This window comes from Scyliorhinus torazame, chromosome 1, assembly GCF_047496885.1.
Source record: "Scyliorhinus torazame isolate Kashiwa2021f chromosome 1, sScyTor2.1, whole genome shotgun sequence".
Lineage (NCBI taxonomy): Eukaryota > Metazoa > Chordata > Chondrichthyes > Carcharhiniformes > Scyliorhinidae > Scyliorhinus > Scyliorhinus torazame.
This window is the reverse complement of record NC_092707.1, coordinates 172,999,799-173,023,306: the sequence shown is the minus strand read 5'-3', so window position 1 is coordinate 173,023,306 and position 23,508 is coordinate 172,999,799. Positions and strand designations below refer to the sequence as shown.

Below are 23,508 nucleotides of genomic sequence, written 5' to 3'. Positions count from 1 at the left end.
TATGAAATAGTGGAAGCAGCAATTTTGGGTGGAGTTTAACATGGCCAGTCCCCCTACCCTGCACATCTTTAGGTTGTGGGGGCAAAACCCACGCAAACACAGGGAAAATGTGCAAACTCCACATGGACAGTGACCCAGAGCCGGAATCGATCCTCGGATCTCGGCGCCGTGAGGCAGCAATGCCAACCACTGCGCCACCGCGCTGCCCTATTTGTGACAATAATAAAGATTATTATTAAAAGCTTTTGGTCGAATATCTCTATGACTTGGTGTGAAATGCTGTTCGACACAGCTCCACTGGACATTTTGAAACTGCTAAAACCGGTTTCTAATCAGCCAGTTTTAAAAGTGTAGCACAGTTAATAAGGAGATTTTTTTTAGATAGGAAATTATTTTTAACACCAACAGATTACAAATACATTTATATCGCTACTGACATGAAGCACCATGCAATTAAATTGAATAATTTAGGTTCCACTACAGTATCTTTAACTATTCTTAATCCTCTTCGAAGCCACTTGACTTCTCAATTTCCAAACTTGTTGCTGAACGTTATTTGACTAATTTCTTTTGCAGAAAACCTCAAAAAAGTCTAATATGAAGTGTTATTATTTTACATAAAACCAATGTAGCCCTATTCCCTGCATGATTTGGGTCCTCTATGAAGTACTTAAATGATGAAATCTTAGAATCACAGAAATGTTACGTGCAAAAGGAGGCCATTGAGTCCATTGTGTCGAGACCCTCTCCAGACGAACGTCATGATTTAGTGCCTTCGCCCTCTACCCCTGCACATTGTAAATATGTATGTACTTCAATGCCTGTAATGTAGGAATGGTGTAGATATTGGTTTGCAATTTTAATTCAATTATTATTTTAATATCCCGTCCACCACTTCCCGGTTAGCTGCTGAATTTGTCTATATTTGTTGCTACATTATTGCCACATGTTTTTAAACATGATTACTCAGCCTTTATATGAATTTTCTGATGCAGGTTACACTTCAGTGCAGCCTTTTGGCAACAAACATGTTTCTTGAATAAATTACCATTCCACTTACATTTTTCTAATCCTCTGAAAATAAACAATCATGATATGCTGCCATCAGGGAATGAATTTTCAAATACATTTGTAGAGTTGAATTTTACATGATCAGGGAACGATAAATAATACATACATCAATTCCAATTTTTAAAAAAGTATATTTATTGAAGTTTTATAATAACAATCAACCAACGAAGATGCAAGGGTACAAAGTAAAAAAAAACACATTACAAACAAATCCCAAATTTAAAAAAACACAAACTAAAACTTAAATACTATAACTAAATCTCCTAACAGCTGACTGTGTCTAGATCCTCAAAAGGGAATAAAAGGTTGCCATTTCAGGTACAACTTCCCCACCGACCCCCTGATGGTATATTTATTTTTTTCTAAGTGCAAGAATGTCATTAAATTGCCCAGTCAGGCAGAAGCACTGGGCGGGATGGGAGGCCTCCAGCTCAGCAATATTCGCCTCCGGGCTACCAGTGAGGCAAAGGCGATAACATTCGTCCTCACCCCAGAGTGAAACGCCGGTGAGAGTGGGACCCCAAAAATGACTACCAATGGACGTGGCTCGAGAACCACCCGAAGAATCTTCAATATGGTGTTGAAAATGGAAACTCAGAAGCTGGCAAGTTTGGGGAAAGACAAAAACCTACATGCATGGTTAGCTGGGGCAAGCGAACAACAATCACATCTGTCCTCTACATTTAGGAAAAACCCACTCATCTTTGGCTTGGTCAAGTGCGTCCTGTATAACACTTTGAACTGAATCAAACTTAACCAGGCACAAGAGGACATGGAGTTGACCCTGTAGAGGGCCTCCCTCCAATCCTCATGCGTAAGCACAGTACCCAGCTCCCTCTCCCATTTTGCCCTCACGCATCCAATGGGGCAGGTCCGACAAAAGAATATAGCCATATAGTTTGGAGATCGACAGCTTGCCAGGTTGAGCCAATGATAAAACCTTCTTCAGCAAGGAGGAAGGCAGGACCAAAGGAAAGGAAGGAAAAACCTTACTAGAAGAGTCACAAATCTGAAAATAACGAAGAGGCTAGAACTGGGTGACTGAAATTTGTCACCCAGCTCCCCAAAACTGGTAAATCCCCCTCGACAAATAGGTCCCCAAAATGCTGAAGTCCCTTTGCCTTCCAAGATTTAAATGAAGGGTCCAAACCAGACGATAAGAAGAGGTGATTGTTACAGAAGACAGAGAAAAGAGCTGAAAGTGCTGCCAAAACGGTTTCCAAATCCTGACGGAGGAGACCAGCACCATATCTGAGGAAAATCTAGTAGGAGAGGAGGGTAGTGGTACAGTAAATATGGCACGAATGTAGTGCATCAATGAGCCTCCATTCTGCCCCCAATAGAATCGGGGTCACTAATCCACCGCAAAACCTTTTGGATGTTAGCAGCCCAATAATGAAACAAAAAATGTGGGAGAGCCAAGACTCCCGCCCGCCTATCTCTTTGGGGCAGAACACTGCGGATTCTGGGACTCTTACCCACCCAACTCTCAAAATTCAATTTTTTAACCGTAATAAAAAAGGACTTGGGCAAAGAAAATGGGGATACATTGAAACAAATATAAAAATCTAGGAAGTACATTCAATATAGCTGTTTGGATCATAGAGGGGGGTTATCACAGAATGTACGGTGCAGAAGGAGACCATATGGCCCACCATGTCTGCACCGGCCCTTGGAAAGAACACCCTATGTAAGCCCCTACCTCCACCTGATCCCCGTAACCCAGTAACCCCACCCAAACCTTTTTTTTGAACAGCAAGGGGCAATTTAGCGTGGCCACTCCACCTCACCTGCATGTCTTTGAACTTGTGGAAGGAAGCCGTAGGAAACCCATGCAGACACGGGGAGAACGTGCAGACTCCGCACAGACAGTGATCCAAGCCGGGAATCGAACATGGGACCCTGGCGCTGTGAAGCAACAGTGCTAACCACTGTGCCACCCGCCATAGACTTGCACCCTACCTACGAGAAACAGAGGGAGATTGTTCCACCTCTGTAGATCTGCTCTGACATTTTGATCAGGCTCCAGTAGTTTCACTTCTGGTATTGGAACGGTAATGAGCTATTTTCACTGGAAAATATTCACTCTTGCCTAAATTCAATTTGTAACCGGAGAAGGAGACAAATGTATTAAGCTTCATTACGTTGTCTATGGAGGGAGTTGAGTCCATAATGTACACCAGTAGGTTATCTGCCTAAAGCAATACCTGATGTTCCACCCCTTCATGGCAAATACCCCTCCATTGATCAGAGGCTCTCAACGCTTTAGAAAGTGGCTCTATTGCCAAGCAAACAGTACTGGGGAAAGAAGGCAGGCCTGTCTAGTGCCCCTGCACAAGGGGACGTAATAGTGTAGAGTGTTTGTGCAAATGTTGGCAGTAGGGGCATTATACAACAAACAGATCCAGGAGACAAAATTATAGACAAATCCAAATCTCCCAGGAATTCAAACAGATATTCCCATTCCACCCGTTCAAACATTTTTTTCAGCATCGAGATATTATGACCTCAGGCTTGGTGCTGGGCACGGGGAAAGAATATTGTTTAAAAGGTGCAGTGTATTGGCCGACAACTGTCAGCCCTTCACAAAGCCCGTTTCATCCTCTAAAATTATACCTGGGAGGCAGGAGCCAGAGCGGCACGATGTTAGCCAGAAGCTTAACATTCGTGTTTAAAAATGCGATGGCTTTTAGCTGCACTTGGCTGGGTTCCTGCCCACCTTAAGGAGCAAGAAAATAGAGGCTTGAGTGAGGGTCAGAGGCAATGACCCCCAAGACAGTGAGTCATTGAACATATCCAATATTACGGGTACAAGTTGTTCCAAGAATTCTTTGTGAAACACGAACGGGAAGCCATCAGGCCCCGTTGCATCAGTCAAATATCTTTTAAAATCTCGTCCGGGCAGAACGGGGAATCCAACTACAGCTCTTGCCCACCTCAACAGTCGGGATGTGCAGGCCACCCAAAAAGTCAGCCATGATCAATTTATCTGCAAGGGGATCAGCCTTATACAGGTCGCAGTAATAAGATCTGAAAGCTGCATTGACCTGGAGAGGGGCAGGAACAAGAGTGTCGCAGAGTGGTGTCTAGTCTCCAGGATGGACGCTGCACAGGGTCAGACTCTAACAGTAGTCGACAAAGTGTGGACCTTGGTCGGAGATAATAATTGATGAGTACCCAGTTGAACCACGAAGGGAGGACAGCCCAACAAAAGTAAAAAAAACAATGCGGGAATACACATGATGAACATGTGAAAAAACAAAAAAAAATCCTTATCGTTTGGATGCAGAAAGCGCCAGGGATCCATCCCCCCCCAGTTGGCCTGGAAGAGAGGCAGAAACAAGATTACTGACCTTATTGTGTATCCTACGGATCTCACAAGAGGCTGCTTGCGGTCTTGAGTTGATGAGCCAGATGACTGGCCTTCTCCCCGTGCTCATAAAAGGTACCCCTAGGCAGCACGGTGGCACAGTGGTTAGCATTGTTGCCTACGGTGTTGAGGACCCGGGTTTAATCCCAGCCCTGGGTCACTGTCCGTGTGGGGTTTGCACATTCTCCCCGTGTCTGTGCGGGTTTCACCCCACAACCCAAAGATGTGCATATTAGGTGGACAGGTCACGCTAAATTGCCCCTTAATTGGAAAAAAATAATTGGATACACGAAATTTATTTAAAAAAACAAAAAAATAAAAGGTACCTCTGGAGGGCTGTAACTGACCCAACAGCCTTACCAGTGGACACCAGCTCGAACTGGGTCTGTACTTTTTCCTGTCTGCGAGTAGCTCCGGAGTAGAATGAAGCGAGTATTGGTAGTTCACCTCTAGCAAGGAGTCCATCAGCCACTGCTTCTCCAACCTCGTTGTCTTCAGCACTCCCCTCCTGCCATCTGTGCCATAAAAGAGGACAGAGCCCTGGCCATCCCAGATGGGACAAGAGATTTGGGTTTGGAACGATCCAATTTAGTGTCCAAAACACAGTTCAGGTCGCCTCTTAAAAATCAGCTGGTGTGTGTCAAGGTTGGGGAGAGTTTCAGAGAGAATTCATAAAATTTGTGTCTCCCCAGTTAGGGGCATAAACGTCAACCATGACTACTGGAGTGTTCACCAGTGAGCTACAAACATTAATCAACGGCCAATGGGGTCGGCTATAATCTGGAGGAGAACTAAACTCTCTCATTAATTAAAATTGCCGTCCCCCTGGCCCTGCCATTAAAACTGGAGTGAAAAACCTGCCCGGCGTGGTCTGGTCCTTGACACGCAAGTGGGTTTCCTGCAAGAAAATATCATCGGAGTATGGGCTAAGATGGGTGAATGCCCTTGAATGTTTTACTGGGCCATTCAGACCCTGAACATTCCAGGTGTCAAAACGAATTAGGGGTCTCCCACCACTCCTTAATCTGGAATCAGCCATTCCCAAAGACAGATACCAAAAAGGGACACTGAAACGGTAAAGAAATCCACCTAAGACAGCCCCCGAGCCAAGGCACATGACTCGACAAAGGAGAACCCACAGACAGCAAACTAACACAAAAAAAACCCGCCCCCCCCCAACTCAACAATGCCAAATTGAAACAATAACAAAAAAAACGTATCCCAAAATCTGCAGGTTTTTAAAATATAAATTTAGAGTACCCAATTCATTTTTTCCAATTAAGGGGCAATTTAGCATGGCCAATCCACCTACCCTGCACATCTTTGGGTTGTGGGGGCGAGACCCACGCAAACACTGGGAGAATGTGCAAACTCCACACGGACAGTGACCCAGAGCCGGGATCGAACCTGGGACCTCGGCGCCGTGAGGCACAATGCTAACCACTGCGCCACCGTGCTGCCCACCCCAAAACATACAGTTAACAAAACATAACTAACTGCACATTCTAAGCTCACAGACTATTGCGAAGAACTGCAGAAAACTCTCCATCTCCACTCCCATTAACTAACCCCTTTGTTAGCAGGGAGACTCCCAACAGGAAAAGACCTTACCCAGTTTACAACGCCACATTCATGTTTAATTATCGTGTCCAACATCAATGATGAAAAGAGGAAGAGAACAATAAAAAATTTAAAAGTTAGACCGAATAACAGGAAACGCTCAAATTTAACAAAAGGAGTTGTGAGCATACCCTAACTCCAAATATGAAAAAACATGAGTGCCCATCCACAGGGCCATAAAATAGATTAAACAGTGCCCAATTTGAGCTTTCAAAGGGCCTGCATCTTCCGGCATATCAAAAAAAAAAAAGCGGTCCTTTTCCCCAACAGTCACCAAAAGGCGAGCTGGGTAAACCATTCCGATACTGACTCCATTTTTATACAAGATGGCTTTCATTCTGTTAAAAGCAACTCTTCGTTTTGCCAGCTCCGCACTCAGATCTTGGTACAGCCTGATGGAGTGACCCTCCCATTTGATTCCTCGATGCTCACGAGCCCAGTGAAGAACGTGTTCGGAGAGAGTGATGGGCCCAACTTAATTCCAGTTGGGGGGGGGGGGGGGGGGTTATGTACGTACACCCTCACCCACCATCTTGCAGAACATGCCCGAAAAACATTCAGTCAGGGGTGTAGCCCTCTGTCCCCTCCAGCAACCCCACAATGTGAATGTTCTGCCTCCTGGGTCTAATTTCCAGGTCACTCAGTTTGGCCTTCAGTGACTCGTTACATTCGACCACCGAAGTAAGATCTGCGTCCAGAGAGGTGATCCGATCATTATGGTCCGTTAATGCTGCCTCAATGCCTTTAATTGTGGCTCCATGAGCCCCGGCGGTCTTATTTGTGCTTTCCAAGGTCAAACAAATGGGGATCACGGCCTATTCAATCGATCTTTTAAGATCTACTGCCATAATTTGATGGTGTTTCTCTAGTTCGCTCACCAAAATGCTAAGGAGATCTTCGGCCGATAGTGTGGTCAGAAAGGGAGAACCCACCCCGCCACCTTTCTTCCAGAAGAATCCTGTGAGGTTTCAGAAACCGTCGACGGACCTTGGTTCAAATCCTTCTTCATGTTGTCTCTCCTGAGCACCTCAGAAAGGTAGAGGCTCTATTTTCTAAATTACAAGGGTCTTTGAAAAGTAAATGGTTTGTGCTGCCAGAAAAGAGGTCAAAGATATTAGCTTTCCAGTGGGAGCCACCTCGTGTGCATCCTCCTCTTACATCATGCCACCGTAAGTCATTAATTCCAATGTTATGCTGGTGTGTAAGTGCATTTGGCATTGGTCAGAATCTGTATGGAGCTCAAGAAAAGACACTGACGTCTTTTCGCTTGCTGTTAATGTTGTTCATAAATGACCAGTAGAGGGAGAAATTCCAAGTTTGATTATGGGGCTACTAGGCTTGCGTTTTATTAAGTGATAACTCCAAAATACTAGGCAAGTTGAAAAAACAACAAATTCAGGTTCTAAAACTTGGAATTTAATTATTTGGAAAGCTGTGTGCACTTGTTAATGCTTAAAAATGTGTGAAAAAATGGTGAATGTATGGCCAGGAGACAAACAATCTATTGTACTGCTGGACCACCTTTAAAGATTATTTTACAGGACAACAATTCTGTTTGATTTATTATAACTGCAATAAAATGTACTTGAGCTTATATCATGGCATTTAACAAATTTAAATTGTTCTCAAAGGGAATTAGACATTAATGTAACAGTGACTGCAACCTGTATTGCCAAAAGTGCAAAAGCTGCTCTTAGTCTTGACACAATAGGATTATCGGATAGACCGAATGGTACCTGTTTACTCTCCTTGGGCATTTGTCGGGCTTTATATCCACCTCGTAATGGTAAACATCGATTTTTGGAATATCGACTTCGAAGTAGTTGGCTAGTAGTTTTATTGGCTTGCCTATTGTTCCTATCCCAGGTCGTCGTGGTGCCTGGAACACTTGCTGCAGAGGTGGCACATATGGGCCAACTGCTGCTGAAAAGATATGAAAGAAAAGTTAACAATGTGTTGAGTTTGCAGACATATCTTATAAATAGAGAGCATGTTATCAAGTAAACCACAATTTCACAAGAGAATCAAACTGATAAGTCACAAACCGTTACTACAGAAGCATTAAATTGGCTGTTTCCCTACTGGCGTTGGTGACTCCTTTAATACTATCACTGCAAACTAGTATATACGCCGAGTCAGAAAGGTAACTCGTCCAGAGGGCTGTGGACACTCTTGTCATCGATATGTTCAAAGCAGAGATTGATAGATAATAATCTTTATTAGTGTCACAAGTAGGCTTACATTAACACTGCAATGAAATTACTGTGAAAATCCCCTAGTCGACACATTCCAGCGCCTGTTCGGGTACACTGAGGGAGAATTCAGAATGTCCAATTCATCTAACAAGCATGTCTGTCGGGACTTGTGGGAGGAAACTGTAGCACCCGGAGGAAACCCATGCAGACACGGGGAGAATGTGCAGACTCTGTATAGACAGTGGCCAAAGCCAGGAATCAATCCCAGGGTCCCTGGCGCTGTGAAGCACCAGTGCTAACCACTGTCCTACCGTGCCACCCAGATTATAATACCAATGGCATTTTCGGATACGGGGACAGAACAAGAAGATGGCACCGGTTAGAAGGTCAACCATGATCTAGTCCATGATCTAGTTCATGGTCGAGCAGGTATGAGGGGTCGAATAGCTTATTCCTGTTCCTATTTCTTTACTCTGGAAGAATTAATTAATTTGTCATTGCAACTATACATCTTGTTGTCTAAAATGGTCAACAGCCAAAACAGCAACAATAATCGGGAAGAACACATATCAGACAACGGAATCAGTGTAAAAATCTTAACTCATTTGAAACAGTGTTGATTCAGAGATGGATCAAGTTTGGTACCTAAATAATCAATCGCCATCTGTAGTCACTGTATCAAAAGCCTTTTCACACTAACACTAGCACTGCATCCTGTTCAAAACCCTCAAAAATCCAGTGCACCACAGTTTACTAGTGTACAAAAGAAAATCTAACTGGACTTGCGATGCGCAATCAATTGCACAAAGACGCAGATTGGGTAAAACTGTGGTTTTATTACAGTCAGATGCGTGGCCTCCTGCTGCAGCTGGCGAAATGGCAGGGCACTGGAGGTCATGCATATTTATACAGTTCTCCGTGGGCGGAGCCAGCCGGCAGGGGCGACCGGCGAACCTGTAGTGCAGGTCCTACCTTACATCTATTACAGTGGTTCACCACATTCACCCCCTGATGTGAAACTATATACAAATAGTGCAATTATGTACAGTGTTAAGAAGAAAAAAAGAAAAAGTCCATGTTGACGGTCCGGAGTCCGTCAAAGGTTCAGCCGATCCGGTGCTTTGTTGGGAGCGGCGTAACGGTGGCGGCGAAGTCGGTGCTGGCGGTGGTGGAGGTGGCACCGATGCTAATGCTGGCCAGTCATCGGGGAACTCTGGGAGCGTGCCAAAGTCCTCTTTGTCCTCTTGTGTGTGTGTGTGTGGGGGGGGGGGGTCTGGTGGGTCAGTGTTGGCGGCGTGGGGGGAGGGGGCATGGGTGGGCAGTGTGTTGGGGTGGAGCCTGACGGTGCCAGGTCTCTGAGTGAGACAGTATCTTGGTGGCCGTCAACGTAGGCATATTGAGGGTTGGCGTGGAGCAGGCGAACCCTGTCCACCAAGGGGTCCGCCTTGTGGAGTCGGACGTGCCTACGGAGAAGGACCAGTCCTGGAGCTGCGAGCCAAGTCGGGATCGACACCCCGGATGTGGACTTCCTGGGGAAGGTAAAAACACGTTCATGGGGTGTGTTATTAGTGGCGGTGCACAATAGTGACCGGATGGAGTGTAGAGCGTCAGGGAGGACCTCCTGCCAGCGAGAGGCTGGGAGGTTCCTGGACCTTAGGGCCAGCTGAACGGCCCTCCAATCCGTCCCATTCTCCTGTTCTACTTGCCCGTTTCCCCGGGGTTGTTGATGGTCATCCTGCTGGAGGCTATACCCCTGCTGAGCAGGAACTGACGCAGCTCATCGCTCATGACTGAGGATCCCCTGTCACTGTGGATGTAAGCGGGGAAATCGAACAGAGCGAAGATGGTGTTGAGGGCTTTGATGACGGTGGCAGATGTCATATCGGGGCATGGGATGGTGAAGGGGAATCTGGAGTACTCATCGACCACATTGAGAATGTACGTGTTACGGTCGGTGGAGTGGAGGGGCCCTTTGAAATCCACGCTGAGGCGTTCAAAGGGGTGGGAAGCCTTCACCAGGCACGCACGTTCCGGCTGGTAGAAGTGCGGCTTGCACTCCGCACAGACCTGGCAGTCCCTGGTGACTGTCCTTACTTCCTCGACGGAGTAGAGCAGATGCGAGCTTTGATCAGATGGTACAATCGAGTGGCCCCCGGGTGACAAAGGCTGTCGTGTAGGGCCCGGAGTTGGTCCACTTGCGCGCTGGCACGTGTCCCTCGGGAGAGGGCGTCTGGGGGCTCATTGAGTTTACCGGGGCAATATTAAATCTCGTAATTATAGGTGGAGGGCTCGATTCTCCACCGCAAGATTTTATCATTTTTGATCTTGCCCCGCTGTGTGTTATCGAACATGAAGGCTACCGACCGTTGGTCAGTGAGGAGAGTGAATCTCTTACCGGCCAGGTAATGCCTCCAATGCCGCACAGCTTCAACGATAACTTGGGCCTCCTTTTCGACGGATAAGTGTTGAATTTCAGAGGCATGAAGGGTGCGGGAAAAGAATGCCACACGTCTACCTGCCTGGTTTAGAGTGGCGGCAAGGGCGACGTCTGAAGCGTCGCTTTCTACTTGAAAAGGCAGTGACTCGTCCACTGCGCGCATCCCAGCCTTGGCGATGTCTGCTCTGATGCGAGCGAAAGCGTGTTGTGCCTTGGCCACGAGAGGGAATTGGGTGGACTGAATGAGCGGGCGGGCCTTGTCCGCATAGTTTGGGACCCACTGGGCGTAGTAGGAAAAGAACCCCAGGCAACGTTTGAGGGCCTTGGGACAGTGGGGGAGGGGAAGCTCCATGAGGGGGCGCATGCGGTCGGGGTCGGGCCCGAGAAGTCCGTTTTGGACTACATAGCCAAGAATGGCTAACCGGGTCGTGCTGAACACACACTTCTCTTTGTTATAGGTCAGGTTGAGAAGAGTGGCAGTGCGGAGGAATTTATCGAGGTTGGCATCGTGGTCCTGCTGGTCATGGCCGCAGATGGTGACATTATCTAAGTGCGGAAAGGTGGCCCGCAAACCGTACTGGTCGACCATTCGGTCCATCTCCCTTTGGAAGACCGAGACCCCATTTGTGATGCCGAATGGGACACTAAGGAAGTGGTAGAGTTAGATTGGCAAAAAGGGAGGGGGTATCGACCTTGAGGGTTGCGAGGCCGCAAATGGTAAGGGGGGTAAGGGCCCGCCTAATTGGAAGGTGAGGCTCTGGAGATTGCACTGGAAGTCCAGGCCCAACAGGAGTGCAACGCAGAGATTAGGAAGAACATAGAGGCTGAAGTTACTAAATTCTACGCACTGGACAGTAAGGGTGACTGTACAGAAGCCTCGGATCGGGACGGAATGGGATCCGGAGGCTAGGGAGATCCTTTGATTGGCAGGGTGGACCGCGAGGGGGCAGCGCCTTACGTATCTGGGTGAACGAAGCTTTAGGTGCTCCCGGAGTCCAGCAGGCACGAGGTCGCGTGGCCGTTGATTTTCACCGTCGTCGACGCGGTGGCCAGGTTGTGCGGGCGAGATTGGTCCAGCGTCATCGAAGCGAGCTGTGGGTAGTCGTCTGATGCTTCGGGTGGCGAGCGTGTGCGGTTCCGATCTCGGGATGTCCGGAGACCCTGTGGGGGACAAGATGGCGACGCCCATTGCGGGGTCAGGACAAGATGGCGGCGCCCATGGTGTGCACATTGCGGGGTCGGGACAAGATGGCGACGCCCATGGCCGAAGGGGGACAAGATGGAGGCACCCATTGGTCAGACATGTCCCCGGGAGGAGAAGGTGGCGGCTTCCATTGTGCGTTTGGCGTGGGGGTGGGGGCGATAGCGGGCGCGATCGCAGCGACTGCGCGGGCCTGGCACACAGCCGCGAAGTGGCCCTTCTTACTGCAGGATTTACAAACGGCAGTGTGGGCCGGGCAGTGTTGGCGGGGGTGCTTCTGTTGACCGCAGAAGTAGCAGCGGGGAACCGACGGATCGGCGTGAGGCACAGGCATATTGGGAAGGCAGGGCCCGAGCTGACGAGGTCGTCGTCGGGGTCCGGTGGGGGTAGAAGGGTGGGTAGCGTGGCGGGAGGGGTAAGATTGTACATTACGGGATGCGACCGTCATGGAGAGCGCCAAGGTTTTCGTCTCCGCCAGTTCGAGTGTGGCCCCTTCCAGTAATCGTTCTCGGATGCGGTCAGACGCAATCCCCTTCACAAAAGCATCGCGCATGAGGAGGTTTGCGTGTTCAGCGGCCGTAACGGCCTGACAGTCACAGTCCCGGACGAGTGGAATTAGGGCTCGCCAGAAGTCTTCGATGGACTCACCAGGTTGTTGCGAGCGGGTGGCGAGTACATGCCTGGCGAAGAGCGTGTTCGCCTTCTGAGCACAGTGTTCTTTAAGGAGTTCCGTTGCTTTTGCCTAAGTCGTAGCGTCTTGGATCAACGGGAACATGCTGGATATCAGTCTGGAGTACAGGACATTTATCTTCTGAGCCTCCGTTGGCGCGGGGTCCGCAGCGTTGATGTAGGCCTCAAAACATGTTAGCCAGTGAGTAAAGTCTTTTCTGGAGTTGGGCGAGTGCGGTTCCAGCTGCAGGCGATCGGGTTTGATTCTGATATCCATTCTGTGGAAACATCCGACTGCAATAAATTAATGCGCAACCAATTGCACAAAGATGCAGATTGGGTACAACTGTGGCTTTATTGCAGTCAGATGCGTGGCCTCCTGCTGCAGCTGGTGAAATGGCAGGGCACTGGAGGTCATGCATATTTATACAGTTCTCCGTGGGCGGAGCCAGCCGGCAGGAGCTACCGGCGAACCTGTAGTGCAGGTCCTACCTTACATCTCCGATTACAGTGGTTCACCACAACCTGTCTGATGCTTTTTTTGTTATCACAATGCAACACTGGAATGACCAAAACAAATTGGCTTACATAATGTATATAAGGTAAAGACCTAATTTTGAAAACTCTTGCACCTTTCAATGGTCCCAATTCGAAATTGGAATATTTCACATAGCTGTAAATTTAAGTTTCTCATAAGAATTTTGGCCATTAGACTGTAATCATTCAAATTGTACTGACACAATGTTATAAATTGGAACAAGGTCCCTGATTGAGGCACATCCAGGAATGGATTGGGTCAGCTTCTTCGCCCCCTGTTCATCTGAGGTTACCACATCAAACCCTGATCATCAACCCAATGGAATTTATGAGTTTTAAGCAAAACTGCAATCAGAACACATGCAACATAATCCGAACGTGGGATATGCTTAATAAAAGTGTAAACTAGCAGTTCAAATTATGCAATGATGAAATCAAACAAAGCAAAAACCAGTTAAAAAAAAATCAGAACCTTTAATAATGAAACTTGACAGTCAGATTAAAAGTCCAAATTCACCAGGAACCCACAACACTTTCAGCAGGTATTAATCAGGGCCAATCAGGTGTGAGAACTTCAACCAAATGTTTTGCTCTCTAACCTGGATTCGGGCAAAATGTGGCATCTCTCCTGCAGATTCAAGTGAAATTCACTAGCTCAATGCAAACATAGGATCAAGGCATTGTGATTAGCACTCACCATTCCTGCAATTCTATTACCAACCTTTATCAAAAATTCTTAGCAATTTTACCAAAGTTTCTATGTTTGTTATTTATTACGTTTACTTTACATCTTTTCCAGTTCTCCCTCCGTACATGCGCCTCGAGCCTCCAAGATAATCTCTTTTATATATAGTGCGTCACAATCCTCAGCCACTGAAGCCCTCAATATTTTTGACAAAAGATATAAAATAGGTGGTAAACAGTGTTATCTGGCACTCTACCAACTGGAATTTCTTTTCATTAAAAATAAATTGAGAGTATCCAATTATTCTTTTCCAATTAAGGGCCAATCCACATAACCTACACATCTTTGGGTTGTGGGGGTGAGACCCACACGGGGAGAATGTGCAAACTCCACATGGACAGTGATTCGGGGCCAGGATCGAACCAGGATCCTCAGTGCCATAGGCAGCAGTGCTAACCACTACACCACCGTGCCGCCTACCAACTGGAATTTCTGATATTCCCTTTACGAATAGTTATTTTACCAACCGGACACAATCGTGAAGTTATCCTGAACCTGCACATATTTACTGCATTATTCTATGTTTTATGTGAATGCACTATTGAAGATTAGAAGTAAAAAGAATGCTGTTCTTGTACTTCCTGAGTACTTGCATATTAGTTCATGCTACCAGTACACGCTGTATTCCATCAGTAAATATCAGATTCCTGATGCATGCTGGATAATAAAGATTTTACTGTAACATTTAATTCAATGTATATGAAGTGGGGTGAGTGACGTGAGGTGCAATGTCTTTGTTTTGCTTTTAACACCAAAAATCTTCTCAATCCTGTTAAGATAACCTTCTGTCAGGCATCATCTAAATTTGCTGCAAATGGGCCCAGCATTTTCTGTTTTTACTTCAAATTTCCAGCATCTGCAACATTTTGCATCTATAGGAAGGTTAAGTCCACTGAAAAATAGAGTGTTTGAGCAACCACTTCACTTTTGGGCAGCATCCCCATGTAAACTATAACCAATACAAGGGTATATATATATATCACTTTGCAATCTATTGAAGTGTAGATATGCAGCAATAACAGCCGCTTGCTCAAGGCATTGAGATGAGATACTGAGCTGAAAGGTGATAGGTACCATGATTCAACTCTGGAGGCACCTTCCCTGAATGGTAATCACAAGATTGATCATTTGGAACTTCTTGATATGTTTGTTTAGCCTTCAAGGACAATGGAACTGGAACTCCCATCTTTTTAGAGTGATTTTGGAGCAGCGGAAATAAAATCTCCTGCCTTCTACTAGCCTGAGGCACTTCCTCAGTAGTATGGTCTCTCAAAAAACCTCCAGTGGGACTGATAACAAAATGCCCTCAAGTATGAACAGGATACATTTTATATTTAAGGGGATGGTTAGAGGTGACTTCGGAGTGATTGTTGCCAAATGAATCAATGAAATAGGTGAGTACTGCGTTTAAAATTTTTTTTAGAGTACCCAATTATTTTTTTCCAATTAAGGGGCAATTTAGTGTGGCCAATCCACCTAACCTGCACATCTTTGGGTTGTGGGGGTGAAACCCACACAGACATGGGGAGAATGTGCAAACTCCACACGGACAGTGACCCAGGGTCGGAATTCGAACCCCGAACGTCAGTGCCGCAGTCCCAGTGCTATCCACTGCGCCACATGCCGCCCTAGGTGAGTACTGAGTTGCTAATTTTTCTAGATGCATGCTCCCTGCTTTCCAAAACTTCCTATGGAACAGCGTCCAGCCCAATACAAGCGGACACATTAATCTGACTGATTGGTGACCTACGTTTAGATGTTTGCTGCTTGGGTGTTGGCAGTGTACCACGTCATCTTTATGCTGCTCAAAGCTAGAGGCCTGCCACTGGCTGATTGTCTAGAAATAGACTTGGGTCTAGAGGGATGATTCAGTTGGTCAGAACCTCCGTTAATACTTGAGGATCTTTACCCAAAATATTTGGAAAATAAGACAGGACCAGATTTTATGGAGTGTGCCCACTTAAACCGCCCCCCCCCCCCCCCCATCACACTCCCCTGAGCATAGGTATAGCTCAGTTTGAATGAGTGAGTTGTGTAGTGAAGGACTTGGTCTCTCATTTTGAAGTTGCGAAGTTGAACCTTTGTGCTTCTTTTCAGTTGGGAGTAATTTCCCAGGAGCCATGTGGGTTTTTGTACCGTAAAAAGCAGCCATTATAGAGTAACGGGCTAAGGGATAGGGGCACGCCGAGTTTATTTCAGGTAATGGTGTCCTGAGATTTCGCCTAAGAATTTGGACAGCCAAGCCCAAACTGTTTTGGGAATTGACATGGTTTCTGATGTATTCTTGCCTGCTTTCTAGGCCGAAAAACCTGCTGACACACTGGAATAGCTACGCCTTAATGCAGATGAATAGCACCCGAAACATGCCTTCTTTGAGTCGTCGAGTATATAGCTGGTCAAAGGTCTCAAAGATTACTCTCTGCACCACTCCACTCTGTATCTGCAGGGATTCAGTTTTATGGCTACAGTTGTGGGTTTGCTTGGGTTGCTGTTGGAGGGGGAATGATGGTGGCACACATCGATTAGTTTACACAGTAAAACTAATGGAGGTTGATGCAGAGGCCTTAAGAGTTATCTCTTAAATGCAAATTACCTCCTTCAGCCCCTCGTATTCTCTCTTCTCCTTTAATTCCCTCCTTAAAATCCATCTCTTTCATGTAAATTTTTGTTCACCTCCAATATTTCCTTCTTTAGCTCAGCCTTAATTTTATCCCTTTATGCCTGCAAAACTCCTCAAAACTTGTTTTCTAGTTATAGGCACCGTTTAAATGCAAGCTGTTAAACATTGTACTCGGTGAATCTCTTAGAATCTTCTTGCATACTTGCAAGGACCCTTCTGGAAAGCCCTCGGGCTCCACCCTGACATGCATAATGCATCTCAGTTACATTATCTTCAAACACGAGGTCAGTTTCCATTCATGCAGCAACCGCACAGATTTATCTCTCTGCCACTATTTTGGAGTCCATAACTATAGCAGTGTTAGTTGGCTGTCATTTTCGTTGGGTCAGAGGGGAATCAGAACCTCCTGCAGCAAAATATCAGCAAGGCAACACCCACTTCTGTTTGTCAGAATCACATCCTTGCCTGAAATCAGTGACTTTGCTTTGCGGCTCACTCTGGCTAAAACTGTTAATACAGACATAGGGCCACACTCATCCCAACTTGAATCTTGAAACCCCTTAACCAGTCTACCTGCACAAATTACACAAAATTCAAAATATCCTTGGGCTTCAATTGTGTTCTTCGAACAGTTGTGAATTTTGAATTTTTGAACTTCCAGTCTGGAAGGAATGAACCGATAAAATGTCAAGATTCAACCAGCATTTTTATTTATCAAAAGTCTGAACAAAATGCCTCCAGATTGATTGTAATATTTAAATATTCACTGCTCAATTTCCTGCTTGGTAGGATCAGTGCAAGGCGTTGAGAAGGCAACATGCACAAAAGTTACCAAAATATTTGTGATGCAAGTTTTTAAAACAAACTAAACTACTGCAGCCAAAACTGTAGTGAGCATTTTCCAATAAACACAATCAGTTAGCAGAGGCAGCCACTGGAGAAATGGCTTCTCTTTATAGCTTCAGACTAGTGTGGAACTCTCTTTTCCTCACAGCTCTTGGATACAGAGGTCGCACATACTTCACCTCTCCATGGCAGAGGCAGCTAAACTCACACTTTGTTATGGAGATTTCAGTAGTGGGACAGGGGCTATGTGTCCCTCAGACACAATGCGCTCACTCAATGGTGCAAAATCTGCTCTTCATTAGAAATGCAGCAGCTTGGGACTCCGAGCAGTAGTTCACACGCTGCATTGGTCTCTGCACATTAAAATCCCTGTGATACTCGCAACCGTTAACAATGTATTTAACAAACCCTTTTATTACCACCCCTTAGGCAAGAACTCGAGTCTAAGGAGAAATAAAATGTCGGGGAGAGCAAGTGAGCACAGAAAACACCTCCATGCTTTAAAAGATGAAAAAATCCATGTGCAGAACAATTTAAAATAATGCGCTTTTGTTTGAAGAAAACATTTAGCTTGCTACTAATGTGTAGGGCGGCACAGTGGCTAGCACTGCTGCCTATCGCGCTGGGGACCCGGGGTCAATCCCATCCTCGGGTCACTGTCCGTGTGGAGTTTGCAAATTCTCCCCGTGTCTGCGTGGGTTTCACCCCCACAACCCGAAGATGTGCAGGGTAGGTGGCTTGGCCACGCTAAATTGCCCCTTATTTGGAAAAAATGAATTGGGTACTCTAAACTTTAAAAATACTAATGATTTTTACCTTTAAATTAGTAAGTGTGCCTACGGGTTTTCTAAAAGAGAAGAAATATTAAATAGATAAAAATCTTGAAGCAATAGGCACCGGGTGATAACAGAGAATGTGGCCAAAAACCTACTCCAAAAGTTGTTTTTTACGAGGTTGCTGAAGAGCAGCAAAGGCAAGGAGTTCTTTTCCTTATATACTTATTCATAACATTTGTATATCTACATTACAAAACATTTCAACTTGGAAAATTACAGAAAGTGCCATAAAATTTGACTAATTTGAAGACAGTATAATTCAGTCCTGGGTGTCTATACAATTTAAATTCCCTTGATATTTAAAATAGACATTTTGTGTCAGGTATACAGCCTTGGGGCAAAAAAAGTCAGATTGAAAAATTACACAAAACTGGAATATATTTAATAATGTTCCTCTTAGAGATGCCTCAGCATTATTTCAATCTATAAATCCACACAAAGTACATTCAGCCATTATCACAGCGGTCTACATCCCACTCCAGACAGAAGTGAGGGAGGCGCTAGACGAACTATACACAGTTATAAACAACGCGAAACAGAACTACCCGGAGGCCTTGTTCATCGTGGCCGGAGACTTCAACAAGGCCAACCTCAAGAGTGTACTGCCAAAATTCCACCAGCACATCTCCTGTCCAACCAGAGGCGACAACACTCTTGACCACTGCTACTCAAAAATCAAGGGCGCCTACCGTTCCATCCCCCCACCGCACTTTGGGAAATCAGACCATAAGACGGTGCTCCTTCTCCCGGCATACAAGCAGAAACTCAAGCGGGAGAATCCAGCTAAGAAGGTTGTGCAGTGCTGGTCCGAGGAGACAGAAGAGCTCTTATGTGACTGCTTAGAGACAGTGGACTGGTCCATATTTAAGAACTCAGCGACCAACTTAAATGAGTTGCCACCACCATCACAGACTTCATCAGCAAATGTGTGGACGACTGCGTGCCAAAGAAAGCAGTACGTGCGTTCCCCAACAGGAAACCATGGCTCAATCACGAGATTGACTCCCTACTGAAGGACAGATCTGAGGCGTTCAAGACAGACGATCCTGACCTATACAAGAAATCCAGGTACGACCTCCACAGAGCCATCCGAGATGCCAAGAGAGAATATCAAACCAAGCTAGAGTCACAGACTCTCGGCGGTTGTGGCAAGGACTAAACAACATAACGGGCTACAAAGCGAAGTCGAACAGTATCTCTGGCAGCAGCGCACCCCTCCCCGATGAACTCAATGCATTCTATGCTCGGTTCGAGCAGGTAACCAACAATCCGCTGGCAAGTGCCTCAGCAGCCCATAATTCATCCATACCCACCATCACAGCTTCCGAAGTCAGATTGGCCTTTCTGAAAGTGAACCCTCGGAAGGCGAAGGGCCCGGACGGGATCCCTGGTCGTGCACTCAGAGCCTGCGCAAACCAGCTGGCAGAGGTATTCGCGGACATCTTTAACCTGTCCCTACTCCACTCCGAGGTCCCTACCTGCTTCAAGAAGACCACCATCATACCGGTACCAAAGAAGAACCAGGCAACGTACCTCAATGACTACCGTCCAGTGGCCCTGACTTCAGTCGTAATGAAGTGCTTCGAGGTTGATCATGAAGCGCATCACCTCCATACTCCCAGAATGCCTTGATCCACTGCAATTCGCATACCGCTGCAACCGGTCCACATCAGGCGCCATTTCCCTGGCTCTACACTCATCCCTAGAGCATCTCGAAAACAAGGACTCCTACATCAGACTCCTATTTATTGACTACAGCTCCGCCTTCAACACCATAATCCCAGCCAAGCTCATATCAAAGTTCCAAAACCTAGGACTTGGCTCCCCACTCTGCAACTGGATCCTCGATTTTCTGACCAACAGACCACAATCAGTAAGAATGAATAACACCCCTTCCACAATAGTCCTCAACACCGGGGCCCCGCAAGGCTACGTACTTAGCCCCCTACTCTACTCCCTGTACACACACGACTGCGTGGCAAAACTTGGTCCCAACTCCATCTACAAGTTTGCTGACGATACGACGATAGTGGGCCAGATCTCGAATAACGACGAGTCAGAATACAGGCGGGAGATAGAGAACCTAGTGGAGTGGTGTAGCGACAATAATCTCTCCCTCAATGCCAGCAAAACTAAAGAGCTGGTCATTGACTTCAGGAAGCAAAGTACTGTACACACCCCTGTCAGCATCAACGGGTCCGAGGTGAAGATGGTTAGCAGTTTCAAATTCCTAGGGGTGCACATCTCCAAAAATCTATTCTGGTCCACCAACGTCAATGCTACCACCAAGAAAGCACAACAGCGCCTATACTTCCTCAGGAAACTAAGGAAATTCGGCATGTCCACATTAACCCTTACCAACTTTTACAGATGCACCATAGAAAGCATCCTATCGGGCTGCATCACAGCCTGGTATGGCAACTGCTCGGCCCAGGACCGCAAGAAATTTTAGAGAGTCGTGAACACAGCCCAGTCCATGACACGAACCTGCCTCCCATCCATTGACTCCATCTACACCTCCCGCTGCCTGGGGAAAGCGGGCAGCATAATCAAAGATCCCTCCCACCCGGCTTACTCACTCTTCCAACTTCTTCCATCGGGCAGGAGATACAGAAGTCTGAGAACACGCACAAACAGACTCAAAAACAGCTTCTTTCCCACTGTCACCAGACTCCTAAATGATCCTCTTATGGACTGACCTCATTAACACTACACCCTGTATGCTTCATCCGATGCCAGTGCTTATGTAGTTACATTGTATATGTTGTGTTGCCCTATTATGTATTTTCTTTTATTCCCTTTTCTTCCCATGTATTTAATGATCTGTTGAGCTGCTAGCAGAAAAATACCTTTCACTGTACCTCGGTACACGTGACAATAATCCAATCCAATCCAATTCACGTTAGCATACAGCCTCAGGGGTTCAACAAAAATGTCCAGCCCCTCAGTGTGCAGAACTTTCAAATAAGCACCAAGACATATATTGGCTGGTGGCCCTCCCTTCTTATACGCCAGGAGTCTCATCCCCTCCACACACTGCCTCAAGGCAGCGGCAGAAGAAACCATTGTCCACCTCCTTCTGGAATGTGCCATTGCAAAAAAGGTCGAGAGAGAGATGTAATGATTTTTGTCGAGGTTCACTCCAAGCAACTCTATCATGCAGGATTGTGTGCGCTACATGCTGTTCCCACGGACGCACACCGAGACAAACTTCAACTTTTTATTATTATTAATAATAATAATAATAATTTTAAAAAATAAATTTAGAGTACCAAATTATTATTTTTCCAATTAAGAGGCAATTTAGCATGGCCAATCCACCTCACCTGCACATCTTTGGGTTGTGGGGGTGAAACCCATGCAGGCACGGGGAGAATGTGCAAACTCCACAGTGACCCAGGGCCGGGATTCGAACCTGGGTCCTCAGCGCCGCAGTCCCAGTGCTAACCACTGCGCCAAGTGCCGCCCCAATAATAATAATCTTTATAGTCACAAGTACATTCACACTGCATTGAAGTTACTGTGAAAATCCCCATGTTGCCACATTTAGGTGCCTGTTCGGGTACACCGAGGGAGAATTCAGAAAGTCCAATTCACTTAACAGCACGTCCTTGGACTGTGGTAGGAGACCGTAGCACCCGGAGGAAACCCACGCAGACACAGGGAGAACATGCAGACGCTGCACAGTAACCCAAGTAGGGAATCAAACCTGGGACCCAGGCACTGTGAAGCAACAGTGCTAACCACTGTGCTAGCGGGCGACCCGACTGTTGCTGCAGGATCCTCAACGTTGAAAGGCATTAGCACATTCTCCCTATGCCTGTGAGCGTCTCATCCACACACCCTAAAGATATGCAGGGTAGGTGAATTGGTCACGCAAAATTGCCCCTTAATTGGAAAAAAGAATTATCACAGATCACAGAATTTACAGTGCAGAAGGAGGCCATTCGGCCCATCGAGTCTGCACCGGCTCTTGGAAAGAGCACCCTACCCAAGGTCAACACCACCACCCTATCCCCACAACCCCACCCAACACTAAGGGCAATTTTGGACACTAAGGCAATTTAGCATGGCCAATCCACCTAACCTGCACATCTTTGGACTGTGGGAGGAAACCGGAGCACCCGGAGGAAACCCACGCACACACGGGGAGAATGTGCAGGCTCCGCACAGACAGTGACCCAAGCCAGAATCGAACCTGGGACCCTGGAGCTATGAAGCTAATTGTGCTATCCACAAGGCTACCGTGCTGCCTTTTTTTGGTTCTTTTTGGGTACTTCAAATTTATTTTTAAAACTTTTTTTAAATACTTTGAATGGCCTAGACAGTGACCCTTTCCCCATTGTGTCGGTTGCCCAAGTGTGCCCCTTTGGTGTAGTCCTGGAGCTTGGAATATGCCAGTCTGCAACACTCAGTCAAGGACAACTTGTTGCACTGGAAGACCAGCAAGTTTCAGGCAGCCCAAAGAATGTCTTTCACAGAGTTGATCATCCTCCAGTCAGTTAGTGTTTGTCTCGGTGTGCAGCCCTGGGAACAGCCCGTAAGGCACAGAGTCCTGCTAGGGTTGAACCTCAATAAAAACCACTGCATCGCTCTCTAGACCTTCATTGCTCGGCACATTCCAGAGAGAAGTGAATAATGGTCTCTTCCCTATCACAGCAACCTCGAGGACAATATGCAGAGCGGGTGAGACACCTGGATTGTTGGAAGGGTCTGACAGGGAGGGCCTTTTTCATCACCAGCCAAAATATTCTGGTGCTTGTTTGAAAGCTCTGGCAACAAGGCATTCTGCCAAATGACTGACGGTCTGCTCAGGGAACTATCCCATCAGGATCTACCATATTTTCCCCCACCAGGTTTCTAGGGTATTATGTGCAGACCACTGTCTGATGGACTTGTGCTCAAAGGTGCATTACTGCATAAATATTTCCACAAACAAAGAACAATACAGCACAGGAACAGGGACTTCAGTCCTTCAAGCCTGTACCGGTCATGATACTACCCATGGCCAAAACACTCAGCACTTCCTAGTGCCATATCCCTCTATACCCATTCTACCCATGTATTTGTTGAGATGCCTTTTGAACACCGCTAATGTATCTGCTTCCACAACCTCCCCTGGCAACGCGTTCCAGGCACTCACCATCATCTGTGTAAAAAACGTGCCTTCCACATCTCCTCTACACTTTGCCCCACGGACCTTAAACCTATGCCCCCTGGTGACTGACCCCTCCACCCTGGGAAAGAGTGCCTGCCCATCCACTCTATCCATGCCCCTCAATCTTGTAGACCTCTATCAGGTCACCCCTCAACCTCTTTCGTTCTAATGAAAACAGTCAGAGTCTATTCAGCCTCTCCGCA

The 23,508-nt window shown here is 46.6% G+C and overlaps 1 protein-coding gene across 2 annotated transcripts in view; it reads right to left on the bottom strand.

Annotated features, from left to right (window-relative positions):
- Positions 1–23,508, bottom strand: part of LOC140416829 (protein argonaute-1) — a 227,517-nt gene that overhangs the window by 165,487 nt on the left and 38,522 nt on the right. The window contains exon 2 of one of the 2 annotated variants that reach the window (XM_072501154.1): positions 7,798–7,984. In XM_072501154.1, coding sequence (XP_072357255.1) covers positions 7,798–7,984 — 187 coding nt within the window. The remainder of the gene's footprint in view (positions 1–7,797; positions 7,985–23,508) is intronic. The other variant, XM_072501155.1, reaches the window with a different exon arrangement.